This window comes from Marmota flaviventris, chromosome 4, assembly GCF_047511675.1.
Source record: "Marmota flaviventris isolate mMarFla1 chromosome 4, mMarFla1.hap1, whole genome shotgun sequence".
Classification (NCBI taxonomy): domain Eukaryota; kingdom Metazoa; phylum Chordata; class Mammalia; order Rodentia; family Sciuridae; genus Marmota; species Marmota flaviventris.
In genome coordinates this window covers 151,898,300-151,914,255 of record NC_092501.1, presented here as the reverse complement: position 1 = coordinate 151,914,255, position 15,956 = coordinate 151,898,300, and the positions used below count along the sequence as shown (strand labels likewise).

Here is a 15,956-nt window from a genome sequence, read left to right as displayed (position 1 = left end):
TTAAATTTGTGTTAGTTGTTTGAATCATAAAATAACATGTGCGTGTGCACGTACACACGGGCACACACATAGCTTCTGATTTTTGTGGGTACTTTTTTTTTTTTTTAGAGGAGAGGAATAGAATGCAAAAACGATAAATACCAAAAAAGAGAAAGACTTGACAAGTGGATGTTCAAGGATTCCAGAGTGGAAGGAGGAGAAAGGCAAGACAGGAGGAGTGTGCCGGGTCCTCCCAGTTCTCAGCCATGAGCCCCATGCAGTGGGGGCTTCTGCTGGGGTGCCTGGGCTGCAGAATCCTGCCTGGAGCCTGGGCCCAGTTCCCCCGGGTCTGCATGACCTTGGACAACCTGGTGAACAAGGAGTGCTGCCCACCACTGGGTGCCAATCCGGCCAACGTCTGTGGCTTACAGGAGGGCCGCGGGCAGTGTGCAGAGGTGCAAGCTGACACCAGGCCCTGGAGTGGCCCATACGTCCTGCGAAACCAGGATGACCGTGAGCAGTGGCCAAGGAAGTTCTTCAACCGGACCTGCAAGTGCACAGGTGAGGCCCCTCTGGGCAGGTCTGGGCCATGCTCAGAGCTTGGTGGAGAGGGTCTCCGCTGAGACGAGACAGTTAACACAGACTGTCAGACCAGGCCTCGGGAGGCAAACGTGTATGTGTTTTGTAGCTCAGTAAGTCCTGGTTATATCATATCCTCCAGTGTATCCAGTTATGGAAACGAAATAAATATCACACGGGCCAAGCCTGGTTTTGAATGCACGCCAACATACCTTTGGCTTGTTTGTTGGAGGGGAAGTTAAAGAGCTGGAGAGTAGGCTTTGAAATTCAGAACAAGTCCTTTCAGGATGGATTCGGTGCCCTCTCCTGAAATGGGTTCCCACATGCTAAATGGGGTGTGTGTGTGTGCAGCTTGGCATGTGGACAGGGGCAAGAGTGGCAGGCAGGTATTCCGCAGGCCTGGCCTCAGCGTTCCTCAAGATCTGAACGGCTCAAATAGGCTCCGTCTTTCTCACTACAGCTATGCCTGGGCTGTGACCTTGCCAGCTCTGGGGAGACGAGGCAAGACGGCGTCCTCAGTGAGCAGGGGGGGAGGGTTGTTAGTAGGTGACAATGGCTTTTTTTTTTCCACTCTTGTCCAGATTTTGAACTGTGCCCATTACCAAATCTGCTCAGTGTCCCTCCTTTAGATGCTGGTCTCTGTCACAGCTGTTTCTTTGGAATCTCTGTATTGCTCTTTCCTCTGGCTCTTCTGGACCTTCTCAAGTCCTCCTCGTGGTGTGTCCCCTCAGTTTCTAGCAGCCATGCACCATTCAGAGGCTGGTGGGGCATTTCAAATACAAAATGCAGTGAAGTCCTTGGATGCTGTGCTTTGGTGGCCGCTGCATCAGACGTTTTCCTTCTGAGAACACCTTATCCTTGTCTTCTCACATGATGCTGGAACATAGGAGAATGATCAAGCTACATGAGGGTCTGAGGAGGATTCACTAAGGGAAGGTAGCCGTGATGTGGGTGTAGGCTGTCTTTGTCCAAATCCCTAAAATACTTTTATAGTATTACATGACAGAATTCCCATGACAAGATTCCCACTTTCAAAAGTTGGGAATCTCCATTTTATAGACTCCTGGGGCAGATTTTAGTAATCAGATATAATTGTTGACTCTTCTTATCAATATCTCCCTCATATTTTTGACCTGGCTAGCAAATTTATTTTTAAAAGGTGGAGGTGGAAAGAATAGAGCATGCAGGATGGAAGGAACAACTGCAGTTTCCCTTTGCTGGGGACTGTTTATAAATATTCCTCTAGAGGTGACAGGGACGTAGGGTCACAGTGACCTACTCTCAGAACAAAAGGGACCCCCTTCTCCAAAAGACAATGAGCCAGAATTAAGTCCAGCCTGTAAGTCCAGGCTGCAAGGACATCACATGTGCACAGGCCTGTCTGAAGGAGCAGAGCTTTCTCAGGGTACGTGGTCTCCATTCCCAGCCACTGTCAAGGCCATGGCCGCCCCAGGGCCCCATCCTTAGGCTCTGGCTCACCTCTTCTCCGTGATTTACTTTTTCTTGACTCACTCAGGACCGTCACGCTTTCCCATAGCAAGTTCATGTTTTGTTTTCTTAGATAACAAGGTTTGCTGTATCTATTAATTTATGGGCTGGGGTTGTAGCTCAGCGGTAGAGTGCTCACCTAGCACGTGCGAGGCCCTGGGTTCGATCCTCAGCACCACATAAAAAAAATAAAGGTGTTGTGTCCAACTACAACTAAAAAATAAATATTAAAAAATTAATTTATTAGACTTTTCCTTTATTACCAGCATTAGTGAGGCAGAATTGGCATACAAAACATTGCACATCCATACAAGTTGGTGCATTTGGACATATGGATAGCTATGTTACAGTCACCACAATCAAGGTAACAAACATATTTATCACTTTCAAAAGTTTTCTTCTGCCTCTTAGCTTTTTGCTTTTGTAAGACAGCTTAACACAATTGCTTCCCTGATAGCACATTTGAAAGTGCACGGTACCTTGTTAACTACAGGCACAGTGCTGTACAGAAGAGCTTTGGTACTTCCTCACTTTATATTGTTGCAACTTGATATTCATTGTGTATCAGCTTCCTGCCATTCATTGTCTACTTCTGTACCTTTGACTACTTTTGATGCCTCATCAGAAGGAATCATGCAGTATTTGTCTTTCTGTGACTGGTTCATTTCACTTAGTACAATGCTTTCCAGGTCCATCCCCGTCGTGGCAAATGGTAGCATCTCTTCTTTTTCAAGGCTGAATAATATTCCATTCTGCTTGCATCCCAACCTTGAATGGCTTTGGTTATGTTGGCTAGATGGACTTTTTCTTTGAGTCTTAGGGCACCAGACTAAGTCCTTAGAGCCTGAGCTGAAAAGTGTTCAGTAATTATCATTCTGTGATGGGTCAATTGTCCCAAAGCAGGACATATGTCCTCCAGTTGTTTGGAGTGAGGTACTCACCTTCAGGGATAATTTTTTTTCATGGTTTGAGGGGAGTCTTTAGAGTTTAAACCCGATCTCGTGCTTCCCAAAGACTTTCCTTTCTGGTAGCCTCATAGTGGAGCCCCTGAAATTCTCTTAGCATCCTCCAAAAGTTATTAAGGAAGAAATGCTGATTAGCTTTGGCAGTCAACTAATAAGTTAGCTTTTGTTGATGTTTTTGAATTTTTAAAGTTTACTTGGAAAATAAATATCCCATAGTTTCCACAAGCATAAAGCTAGCCAAAGTAATATTGCATAATAAGTAAAAACAAATCCAAATTCTGAGATTAAAAAAAAATCCCCTAAATTCTAATGGTCAAATTCCCCTTAGAGAACTTCATTATTCTCTGCAGGAATAAATTGTAACACAGTGTAATTACTGAACTTAATTGTCAGGAAGAGCCGAATCTCAGTAAATTTTGGCATTAGCCATTCACCTTATAAGGTTTGCTTGCCAGTTGGCATTTAAGAGGACATGTCAGTTGCAGCTGTGTCTCTGGGCTTTTGAAAAGCTTGGGTACCAAATAGTTTTGGAGCAGTTGGCTGAGCACTTCTTGTTTGTACAAGTGACTAAGTGCCTCCATTTTCCAATCTCTGAAATGGGGATAATGATGAAACCGCAGTTGTAAAATCCTTTTGAGCTCTATAGATGAAAGGACCTAGGTAAGTATAAAGTATTGTTATTAAAATAATAGAATCTCTAATTAAAAGGAATAGGCTATTTAGGGTTCCTTGTAAACTCACTAATCGGGGGTCGTTAAGCCTATTTAGCCTAATAGCTTTCTGAGGTTGAGCTGATGCGGTGCGTGTAGGAACGTGTGGGGTTCAGACAATCTAGTCCTAAGTAGGCAGACAACTTTGACTCTTTAAATTTAATTTTTGCTCAAGGACATACTCAATGGTAGATTGGTATCATCTATCCCCACCCCCTCTATTTCCCAGCAAGAACATGATCATTCTAAAATGTCCCTCTTTTTTTTTTTTTTTTTTTTTTAACTACTGGTGGCTTAAGGGAAGAAAATTAATCATGTTAAATTGACCTAAGAGCCTACCAGGAACCAGAATGAAAGAAGCGAATATTTCTGGTGCTGGGTTTTCACGTCCTTACATTTTCCTATCGACTTCATCATCTCCACAAGTTCTTTAGGCAGGATCTGTAAGCTCAACAACGAAAGAGACCCGGCTGCAGAGATCTGGTGGTTTTTCTCTGAGACCTGTTGAAACGGAATTGTTCTCTTTTAATTGAGTAAATCTCTGGGTCACAGATGAGCTCAGATGCAGAGAAACGCCTTCTCGTTAGTATTTAGCTGGTAGCTGATCACCACGGTAGGGAGGCAGCTGTGATCTCCTGAGTCAGGCTAATCGTGTGGTCTTCGTCATCCCACGGAGTGTGGTTTCTTCCCATTTCACTTTTCCCACAGACGTGAGGGATGCTTCAATGGGCATAAGCCCTTCATCTCCATCAGGCACCAGCACTGTGCCTTATTTGTGTTTGTACCCCCTGGTGGCACAGCCTTATATTTAGCTTTTCACTGATTCTTCCAGTGCCAGCCCAGCCAGCACACAGAGAGGGGGATGAACCCAATGTCATTCTTAAGATGTGCTTGGTGTAGTGATAAGTGAGACAGATGCAAAAAACAAAAACTTGCTATTCTTTTTGATTAGTGGCATCTAAAAATACTAGGGATGCTACCAGACATCTGGTATAAGACAGACTCTGTACCAGGCACCAAGCTGTGCACTCTGTGTATTAATGTACTTGTTTTTCAGAAGAGCTGGGTGAGATAGAACTCTTGTACCTGACCACAGGCTCTGAGAGGTTAAGTTCAAAGTTGCCAACTCATCTGAATCAAAGTACAAAAAGTTATAGGAGCACAGAGGAAGGCGTGCTGAGATTTTTTTTCTTTCAGACTTTACTTTTAGAACAATTTTAGTTTCACTGTAAAGTTAGCCATTAGCTAACTTTAGGAATTGCCCATACCCCCTGTGCCCAATCCTCCCCTATGCACAGCCTCGTTCACGATCAAGGCATGTCTAGTTTGACTGCTCCACAAGTAGTGATGGTCAGGGAATTATTTCCTTCATAAATTATCAGTTATTGATAATTTCATTTCTATCAACCAAGAGCAATCACAATAAAGAAAGTGTATAGTTGCAAAATTCACCAAATAAAGTTGCAAATTACTCAACTTCAACAACACGACCCCCAAGATTCAAAAACAATTTTTGCACCTTTATCTATTGGTATGTATTGAATTTACTATTATAAACCTTCAGTGTGTTATTTCTTAGCATTTAAAAAAATATTTTTAGAGTGGTTTTAGATTAAAAAAAATTGAACAGAGAGGACATATACCCTGCACCCCTCCGAGGTCCCCCGCATCCTTCACTGTCCACATCCTTCCTGCACTAGTATGACTGTGTGGTCAGTGACACATCAATATCACCAGGTTTCTTAGCATTTTGCAGCAAGGAACGACTCTCCAATTGTAGAGCAGTGACTGTACATTTACCTCCCATCATCTAACCCAACTCCAGGAAGACAGCTGGAAGTTTGACCAAATTCTCCTCTGGATAGTTAATATTCTTCAGGCACAGAATTTTGCTCAATCACATGTTGAAAAATTTCCTTTTACTGTAAAATCTGCCAGTCTAGGTTTAATCAAATTTGTTTTTAAAAATAGAGATTGTAGAATTTTAGTAAGGTTGCCTGAGGGAAAATGAATAGATTTCAAGTTCCATGAAGCTGGAAGTATCCTGTAAATCGAATAGTATTATGGTATCTGCTCAATAAATACTTACTAATAAATACCATGTATTTAATAGCCTTATTCCAGTCATCCACATACATTTCATTATTTGACTCACACTATTAAAAAACATGATTTTCAACCTGGAAAAATAATTTTTAAGTATTTTTGCCTATTTTTACTTATGTTCTTGCAGGGTACTGAAACGGGAAAATACAAAAATATAAGAGTAGCTAAAATATTTTTGTATGTAACAAGGGAGCATAGGACCCAAATAATTAACTATTTTTGTATTTAGTTCTCCCTACCTATTGTATTTTTAATGAAATTTTCTTTTCTATCAAAAAAAAAATCTAATGAAAAGGGAAGCCTCTGCATTTTCTTTGCAGGGTACAAGCGCGAATGATTTTGTGTTCATGCTGTTTCCTTTAAAGGATCATACAGGAGGACTTGCCCAGCTAAGCCTGTGTGAGGCCCTGGGTTCAAGGCCACCATTAAAACAAAACAAAACAAGCAAACCAAGAGAGAGAGAGAGAGAGAGAGAGAGAGAGGAATGACAGTGTGGAGAACCCCTTGTGAAGCTGCAGGGACCGGCTGGTAGCCAGGGCAGGGAGGAATTTAGCAGGACAGGCAAAAGTGTTGCAGGCACAGGGAGGGGCACAGAAGCGCATCTGGAGGCCTGTGGCAGAGGGAGAGGGTCAGCGCAAGTGGGTGGTCTTCAGCCAGAGGAGCATCTGGGCCTTTCCACCCACAGGAGTTAAATCTTCTCTCTGGCTCCTCACCTCCTGAGGATGTCCACAAGCAGAAGGGCGAGAGGGAAATCAGAGGCAGGCTAAAAGAATGTAGCCCGAGGCGCCTCTCAGAGACCTGCCTGGGGCTCGGTACCACTGGTGACAAAGCGGGGACAGCGCTGCTGGCCGGAAACCTGCCCGTCAGGGCTGCCAACTCACCTTTACCACCTGCCGGCCACCCTCGATTTCGTCTCAAGGCCGGCTCCTTGGTGAAGTAAACAGCATTTAAATGTCAGATTTCACCCCAATTCCTGGCGGGCAGCTTGTCTCTTTCTATCTTATGGGTCCACTTTTGCTCGGGTGCATTCTCTTCACTCTCAATGTCGCTGCACAGCTCTGAGCCAGCCCTGTGGTGTACGCCACGTGGTCAGCCGGCTCCTTGAGGACATCCCGAGGCGGCATGGGGGGACATCAGAAGGGACATGTCCAATTTATGCACCATGGGTGTGTGCATTTGTAAGGAACAGGTTAGAACACGTTGTACGGTATGCAAGAGGCCGTGCAGCACGCATCGGTTTGCTGGGGCTATGGGAACCAAGTACCATGGTGGGGACAGGGTGACCCGGGTGGCCGGAGTGGCGGGGGAGCTTAAACGGTGGCAACTTGCTTTCTCCTAGTTCTGGAGGCTGGAAGCCAAGGTCGAAATGCCAGCAGGGTTGGTTTTTCGGAAGGTCTCTTGTTGGCTCATGGATGGCGGTCCTCTCCTGGGTCTTCACAGCTCTTTCAACCATGCATGAGTCTTTATTTCCTCTTATAAGGACACCTATCATGGCGAATTAGGTCCCACTCCAATGACCCAATTTTGTTTTAATTACCTTTTAATGTTATTTTTAAAATTCTTATTCTTATTTTGTGTGGAACTTGGGATTGAGCCCAGGGCCTTGAACTTGCTAGGCAAGCGCTTCACTGAGCTTCAGCTCCGGCCCTTGATTTCCTCTGTAAGAACCTGAGCTCTAAGTACTGTTACAGGCTGAGGTACTGGGGATCAGTACTTGTGCATTTTGAGGGGACACAGTTCAGCTTATAACAGTGCTCATGCATTTCATACCCTGTTTCTTTGCTGGGAATATTTCTAGCTAACTTTCTGATGCTCAGTTCACTTGGATTTTGAGAGGAGACTAAGGGAAGTCAATTGACTATTATTTGTTTTGGACTTTATTTCTTCACATTTGTTAAAGCTGGAAGTCCAAGATCAAGGTGTCAACAGCAAGGTTGGTTTCTTCTAAGGCCTCTCTCACTGGCTTGCTTCACTGCCAGGCTTCACCTGGTCTTCAGTGTGTGTGTGTGTGTGTGTGTGTGTGTGTGTGTGTCTGTGTGCACGCTACACATACAAGTTGACTTGTCTTTACCCTTTTCTAAGCACCTTCATGTTCCCTTCAATTCTACTCCAAGATTCCAATTCAGAAATTTCTTCCAAACTATATAACCTACTTTTTCTTTCATCTTTCCCTTTTTATACTAGGAAACTTTGCTGGCTACAACTGTGGAGACTGCAAATTTGGCTGGTCGGGCCCCAACTGCAATCAGAGGAAGCCACCAGTTGTTCGACGGAACATTCACTCCTTGACCCCTCAGGAAAGGGAGCAGTTCTTGGGTGCCTTAGACCTTGCCAAGAAGAGGACCCACCCTGACTACGTGATCACTACCCAGCACTGGCTGGGCCTGCTTGGGCCCAGTAGGACTGAGCCACAGATCGCCAACTGCAGCATTTATGATTTTTTTGTGTGGCTGCATTATTATTCTGTTAGAGATACACTATTAGGTGGGTTTTCCCCTTGGCTTAAGGTTTATTACAGGTTTGTGTTTGCTGGGGAGAAGGGGTAGGGATTTTTTTGACACTAGTTAATTAACAAGAGAGCAACCTCAAGGCAGGGCTAGGTTTATCAGAGTCACAGAATCACCAAATGCTACCTGAAGGCAGAAGGCAGCAGTTTCTTCTTGTATGTTGGCTACAGACATTTCAAAGGGTTCTCTCCTCTAGTTTGTTTGGTTCAAAGTCTAAGCTGTTCTCCATGAAGCCCTTAATCTTCAAAGGCATGAGTCGGTGAAGTGAGAGCAAGTTCCTTTCCATTCCAGAAAAAAAAAAAAATTACAAATCTGGCTATGGAAGCCCTCTCTGACCTCTTCTTCCAATTAGAGGAATTAACTGAACAAGTGCCAAAGCACATGACACTCCTTTGTGCAGAACTGGAGTTCTCCTGTGGGAGGTGGGCAGTGCTTTAACCTCCCGGGTCTTTAGACTGTAGTTATATCATCACTCATGGTTCCCAGGCTGTGTTAGAAATGCCCAGGCTTTTTGGAGTTGTATTGTCAAGGAAAAATACAAGCTGGGTCACAACAATGTTAGAGTTCCTCCTGTATGGCCTTGCAGGCCACGGTTACGTTGGATGCTTGAGAAAACGTGAAATGCAAATGATACTTGAGAAATATCAAGGACCCTTCCTGGTCCTGGACAGGAGTTGGACTGGAAGACTGTCTTCTGTGAACCTCATTAACCAAATAGGTGTAGCTTCATCCTGAGTTATGTATCAGTTGAGAGAAGCCATCAGTTTGTTCCAGGAGAATGGATGCATTCTAGATTCTTCTCATGGCAGCTGTACACGCTTAGCTATACCTGCAACTGGTCCTACTTTGGAGTTCCCTCACTGGGATGAGGGTGAATAGAGACATTGAACTCACTTGAAATGGTGCACTTCTCACTTGGTATTGCCCACCTGTGGGCATTCTTTATTCCTTGTCTCTTATGCCTCCTCATTATTACTTTTGGAGGACTTGAAACTTTGTGCTAGATTAAAACACTTAAAAAAATAAAAAAGACTTTGTAATTTTGTAGCCAATGGCAGCAATAGCAGTTTGCTTTTGGTATAAATAAGTCTTTTTAAAACCTGCCTTTCAGGTAAGCATCTGTCTTTCTTTATCGATAGGGAAGGTGGCTCTTCCAGCTATCAACCTTTATAGTTTTCCTGTCATCACTCTGAGGAATTTTTGCTTTATGAGAGGGTAGTCTCTCAAGAGGAAAAGAAAACTTTAGTTTCTGGTCATATCTAGGAATTAAATTTATATTCATGTCTGTTCAGCTCTCTGAAGTTATTATAGGTACTTTGAAAAAGAACTAAAGTTAGCTAAAGTTTCTACATAACCATCAAAAGCTGTTATGAAAGAGGGAAGAAGGATGGAACAGGCAGCCAGGAAGGCATTAAATTGCCCAAAGCGTTTCACTGAATTGGCAGTTCCAGTGGCCAGCCAAATTGGTTTGGATGTAGTTTTCTCTCTCTGGTCTCGGCAACCATGCTTGTCAGCTAGCTGTTGTAGCTGATTGATGGACAAGGATGAATCCACGAAAGTTCTCTTTGGTTATACAAAAGCTGCATTAGGACTAAGTGTGGTTGAAGTTGCTATATTATTAATTAATCCTTCCCTTATCAATTTATGCATTTGCAAGGAATGGGTTAGAAGATGTCTTTTTAAAAAGTATATATTTCATTTTGCCTGAATGGTCTACACTTTGGATACTCTCTTTCTTCTTAATGAATTGCTGTTGTGTAATGGGGCTCTTGATGCTGAGCATGACTTGAATTTCCTGGCTTTCTGCTTAAAATTAGGCTTTTAGGAAATGAAAGGGATTTTAACTTAAAAGTGCTAGTGGCTTCTGAAATTCCTTTGTCATTATTGCTACTGTTGCCTTTGAAGAAATAAAAACCATATATAGAAAAAATATAGATATTTTAGAAAAAATATATTTTATCTTTTATAAACATATTTTATAAGCATATAAACATAAATATATTTTATATTTTATAAACATAATTATATATATATATATATATGTATATATTTTCTAAAGTATTGTGGCTGTATAGACACATCCAAGATAAGGGTTAACATTTTAAATATCCTATTCTGTGATCTCTAATATGTTTCCCAATTATTTTAGGACCAGGGCGCCCCTACAAGGCCATAGATTTCTCACACCAAGGGCCTGCCTTTGTTACCTGGCACCGGTACCACTTGTTGTGGCTGGAAAGAGATCTGCAGGTTGGTTAAAACTTATATGTTTGATACTTCTAATTAGAAAAAAATATATATATATGTGTATGTATTTAATGAGTACTGTACAACATGATGCTTTTTTAAAAAATATGTTTTAGTTGTCAGTGGCTCTTTTATTTTATATGTGGTGCTGGGGATCAAACCCAGGGCATTACTTACATGCCAGGCAAGCTGTCTACCACTGAGACACAACCCTAGCCCTGCAACATGATGTTTTGACATGCTTATCTTGGTATCCATGGTTAAGTGATAACTACAGACAATAAAATTAACATATTCAGGATCTTATATAGCTAACTTTCTTTTTAGTGAGTGTTACGAGAATCTAAGGTCTGTATAGGCAAGTTGCAAGTACATAGTACAATATTATGAGGCACAGTCCTCAGGTTGTACCTTAGACCTCTAGACTGATTCATCCTGCACAATTGCAACTTTGTACCTTTAGACCTGCATCTTCCCTTCTGCCTCCCACTGCCCCATCCCTGGTAACCACCAGTTTCTATGTATTTGATTTTTTTTTTTTTTTTAGTAAGTGAGATCATGCAGAATTTTTCTTTCTCTATCTGGCTTACTTCACTTAGCATAATGTTCTCTATGTTCATTTTTATGGTTGCAAATGGTGGGGTTTTCTTTTTTATAAAGGCTGAGCAACATTGCATTAATGTATTTCTTTATTCAGCCACCTGTCATACCTTTAATCTCACAATGCATTTGGTCAAGACACCTGCCGGTCTTTACCTTGTATGCCTTCCCATTGCATCTGAAGAAATTTAATGACTGGACCTGACCTTTGCTTTTAGCGACTCACTGGAAATGCGTCGTTTGCTTTGCCGTACTGGAACTTTGCCACTGGCAAGAACGAGTGTGATGTGTGCACAGACCAGCTGCTGGGGGCAGCAAGACAAGATGATCCCACTCTGATCAGTGAGAACTCAAGATTTTCCAGCTGGAAAATTGTCTGTGACAGGTAATGACATATGCATTGCAGTAGAGAGCCCAAGACTGTCTTATGTGGCTGAGAGATGGATGTTGTTTCATTAGAATGATTTCTTCCTCCCTCCCTCTCTTTCTTTCTTCCTTTTTTGGTACCAGAGATTGAATCCTGGGGTGCTTAACCACTGAGCAATATCCCCAGCCCTTTTTTTATATTTTATTTAGAGACAAGGTCTCACTGAGTTCTTTGGGACTTGCTAAGTTTCTGAGGCTGGCCTTGAACTTGTAATCCTCCTACGTCAGCCTCCTGAGTTGCTGGGATTATAGGTATGCAAACTACACCTGGTTAGATTTCTGTTTTTAATGTACTCTGCATAGGATTCTGTTAATGTTTCTGAAAATAACTTTCCCTTGGGAGGTGGAATTTTTAAAATTCTAAGCTCTTTAGTAAAAAAAAAAAAAGTACACGTATCAAAATTACACTGTGAATTGAATATGCTTGGCCATCACTTTGAGATCAACTGTTTTAAAATTAGGAGTAGTTCCTGCATTCAGTCAACCTTTGCTAAGTACCAATCATGTTCTAGGGATGCGATACTGCTAGGAATGCAAGATGACTAAAGTACTGCCTCCCTTTTTATATACTTTTGTATTTAGCAAGATAGATTTCTTGTAATGAATTGCCATTTAGTCTGAGAAGTACTATAACCAGTGCACATGCAAAGCCAGGAAGAGAGTCAGGACAAGTCCCCAGCGAGTGGAGATGATTGTTCTGAGACTCAAGAAGGCACAGACGTCAGTCAGGTATCAGGGAGGGTGAGGAGAGTGTGGGAGGGTGGCAGGTGTGTCCTTGGTGGAAGGAACATCATGTGTGAAACTAGGAAAGTCTCTGGAAGCAGCCTGCTGTGTCTGGACCATAAGATGCAGTTGAGGGGGATGGGAGCATGTCCTATGAACCCCTAAAGACCACATTATAAGGTAAGTGACCTGCAGCCTAGGAATCATTCTTTCCTCAAAGACTCCCTGAACCCATTTCTGTCTCTGGGCACAGTACAGTTATCTGACTTCAGCGGGGGATGTGTACTGAGACCCCAGTGGATGCCTGAAACCTTGGCTAGTACTAAATCTTATATGCATCATGTTTTTTCCTAGACAGACATTCTTTTGGTAAAGTTTATAAACTAGACATAGTAAGAGATTAACCATAAGTAATAATAAAATACAAGTATAAAAACACTATAATAAAAGTTATGTGAATGTGTTCTTTCTCTCAGAATATCTTAATTCCTTAGTGTATCACAGTTATATTTTCAGATTGGAGTTGACCTCAGGTAACTGAATCCATGGAAAACAAAATTGCAGATAAGGGCGGACAATTGTATCTCAGAAAACAATTTTCCAAGAGGATCCTCTGCCTGCCTTTATTCATTTCTTTTCTTCCAAACCCCCTTTTATTTTTAGTTGTAGTTGAACACGATATTTTTATTTTATTTATTTATTTTTATGTGGGGCTGAGGATGGAACCCAGGGCCTCAAGCAAGCAAGGCAAGCGCTCTACCACTGAGCCACAACCCCAGTCCCCCCGCATGCTTTTAACCCCACTACTCTGCCTCTCCATCTTTAGATTGCACCTGGGCACTGAGCTCAGCACACCTCCTGGCCCATGGCTAGTACTGAGCCTGGACAGGCATGTGTTCTTAGGAGCCCATGCCCCATGCCCCTCGACAGGGACCTCATCTTCCACATCTCCCACATGTCCTGCAGCAGGACAGGGCTCCAGGCTCCATGATAAGTGGAATAACCCATCTGTTTTTATCTGAATTTCTTAATTCTATAAAGTGCCATTTCCCATAGTGTCTTGGATATTAATAGGTGATGTGTCAAGAGGTGTTTGTGATCATGTGTTTAGAGAAAGCTGAATTTAAGAGTTTTTTTTTTTTTAATTTTAGAACATCTCTGAGCCTTAGCTATCCTTAGATAAATGTACTATTATTCTTCAAGAGGAACCTCAGTTGACCAGATCCCAAGACTCTTATTTCACAGCCCATCTCCCTGTAACACACTTTGGGAAATGCTGATTTGGAGGCCTTTCTTGCTTAGTGTTTGGGTTCTGGCTGCTTCTGTCCGTGTGTGTGCTCATTCCATTCTCCACAGCAGACATGATCCCTTAGCTTTTAAAATTCACATTCGACGTCCTGGATTTGATCCTCAGCACCACATAAAAATAAATAAATAAAACAAAGGTATTATGTCTATCTACAACTAAAACAAACAAACAAGCAAACAACAAAAATCCTTTAAAAACCCTCACACAGTAACCTCTTTAAAGCTCTGTCAGTGAACCAGTGGTCTGAAGGTGGAATTCCAGGTCACCATGGCTGGGCAGAATGTGTTTTATGGGACCTTGTCAGCCCCTTGCTTGTCATGTAGCCATCGCACGTTTCTGGAGATGGTGTTCCTTCTTTTAAAAATGTTAATTATTATTTTAATTGTATAAATTATGGGGTACAGTGTGATAATTTGATATATGTATGCAGTGTGTAATAATCCAATTGAGGTAATTAACATTTCCGTCTCCTTTAACATTAAAATAATTTTTTGACAGGGTACCGGGCGTTGAACTCAGGGGCACTCAGCCACTGAGCCACATCCCCAGCCTTATTTTGAATTTTATTTAGAGATGGGGTCTCACTGAGTTGCTTAGCCCCTTGATGTTGCTGAGGCTGGCTTTGAACATAGATCCTCCTGTCTCAGCTTCCCAGGCTTCTGGGATTACAGGTGTGTGCCACCGCACCTGGCTTAAAATAATTTTTTGATTAACCTTTCCTCTGTAGAGTTGCATCTGCTTTTATGCTGTTCATCTCTTGTTTGCCTGCAATTTGCCTGAAATGCTTTCCTAGATCTACATAGTCACTTCCACCAAAACTGGCTTGGCTCACTGTAATGTGGCTCCTCCTGATCTCAACTGTGCTGTCCCAGATCCAGATGCCCATCATAGGAGTTGCCATTTTGCTTAAAGGGCCTCTTACTCTCTTTTCAATGGAACAGTAATTATTATCACATTATCCTTGTATTCATATTTTGTGCCTCTTACATTCTTAAACTTCTTGATCCGTAGTTATTTTCAGGGGTAGTATTTTTAGCAGCTAACAAAATTTTTACCATAACTATGAATATGATTGTTTGACCCAAATTTATATTCATGAGTTAAAATATATTATTTTTTAATCTTCTAAATCTTAGTCTGGATGACTACAACCGCCGGGTCACCCTGTGCAATGGCACTTATGAAGGTTTGCTGAGAAGAAACCGAGTGGGAAGAAACAGTGAGAAACTGCCCACCTTAAAAAATGTACAAGATTGTCTGTCTCTCCCCAAGTTTGACAGTCCTCCTTTCTTCCAGAACTCCACCTTCAGCTTCAGGTTGGTGCTCAAGCTGTTTTACAACACCTTTAGATTTTCAGTTTGGAGCTGAGGTAGCCTGGAAGGAAATCCAGGGACTGGGATACTTCTCCGAGTTGAGTAACGAGAGGGGCTTAATAAGAGGAAGTAAGGCATCCGCATCAGGGAAGTCTTCATCCACACACTGGAGCCAATTGTAGAGTTTCTTCCCTTTGAACTCAGCTGTCCAAAAGCACCTTTTTTATTTCTAATTTTTCTCTTTATCTAGGTATAGTCTCTGGGACCATGGCATCTTGTTAATTATAGTGCTTTAAAAATGCCTGTGCTGCTTGTTTTTCTTTTCTTCGGTTTTAATGGTCACATTAGAAATTTATCAGCCACAGACCTTAATATTGGAGTCTAAATTATCAATTCAACTCAAATTATGGCACAGCAATGGCATTCCAGTGCTCAAAATGTGAAGACCAGCTATTGCTTTTCTTCCACCCCCAAAAGACTTAGGAAGAATTATGAGAAGTAGTACAGAAATAAGATTTTAATGAAGAGGAAGAGGACTTCCAAAAGGGATGGTGGATATATTTATCGTCTTCTCCAAAACTAGAGTCTCTCTCTCTTAACTTCATGGAAATTGTACAACTTGTCTGGGGCCAAAGGCATAGTAGGCTGAACTGAAGTGCAGAAGCTGTGTAGGTGTAGCAGGGCCCAGTTTCTGTGCGGGAGTTGGATACAGCAGAGTAGTGTCAAAGATAGGTAAAGGGCAACATTTAATATTGTTTTTAAAAGGAACATGCATGTTTTTTATTATGACAAAAATACTATTAAATTAGCTTGCATTTCCTATGGATTAGAGTTAGGAGAGTGCTCCCCCCAAAATGTGGTAGCACTTGGGAATTGGTTAGAAAAATGCAAATTATTGGGACCCAGCCCACACCTCCTGAATCAGATACTCTAGGAGTAGGGGGTGATTTTCTCTCCAGTGATTCTCAGGTGTGCTTAGATTTAATAAGGATCACTGAGTTAGG

General features: G+C 42.1%; 1 protein-coding gene across 1 annotated transcript in view; it reads left to right on the top strand.

The window, feature by feature from the left end:
• The first annotated feature begins 245 nt into the window (after positions 1-245).
• Positions 246-15,956, top strand: part of Dct (dopachrome tautomerase) — a 32,377-nt gene continuing 16,666 nt past the window's right edge. The window contains exons 1-5 of the mRNA XM_027938922.2: positions 246-540; positions 8,012-8,311; positions 10,484-10,584; positions 11,400-11,566; positions 14,776-14,955. Coding sequence (XP_027794723.2) covers positions 246-540; positions 8,012-8,311; positions 10,484-10,584; positions 11,400-11,566; positions 14,776-14,955 — 1,043 coding nt within the window. The remainder of the gene's footprint in view (positions 541-8,011; positions 8,312-10,483; positions 10,585-11,399; positions 11,567-14,775; positions 14,956-15,956) is intronic.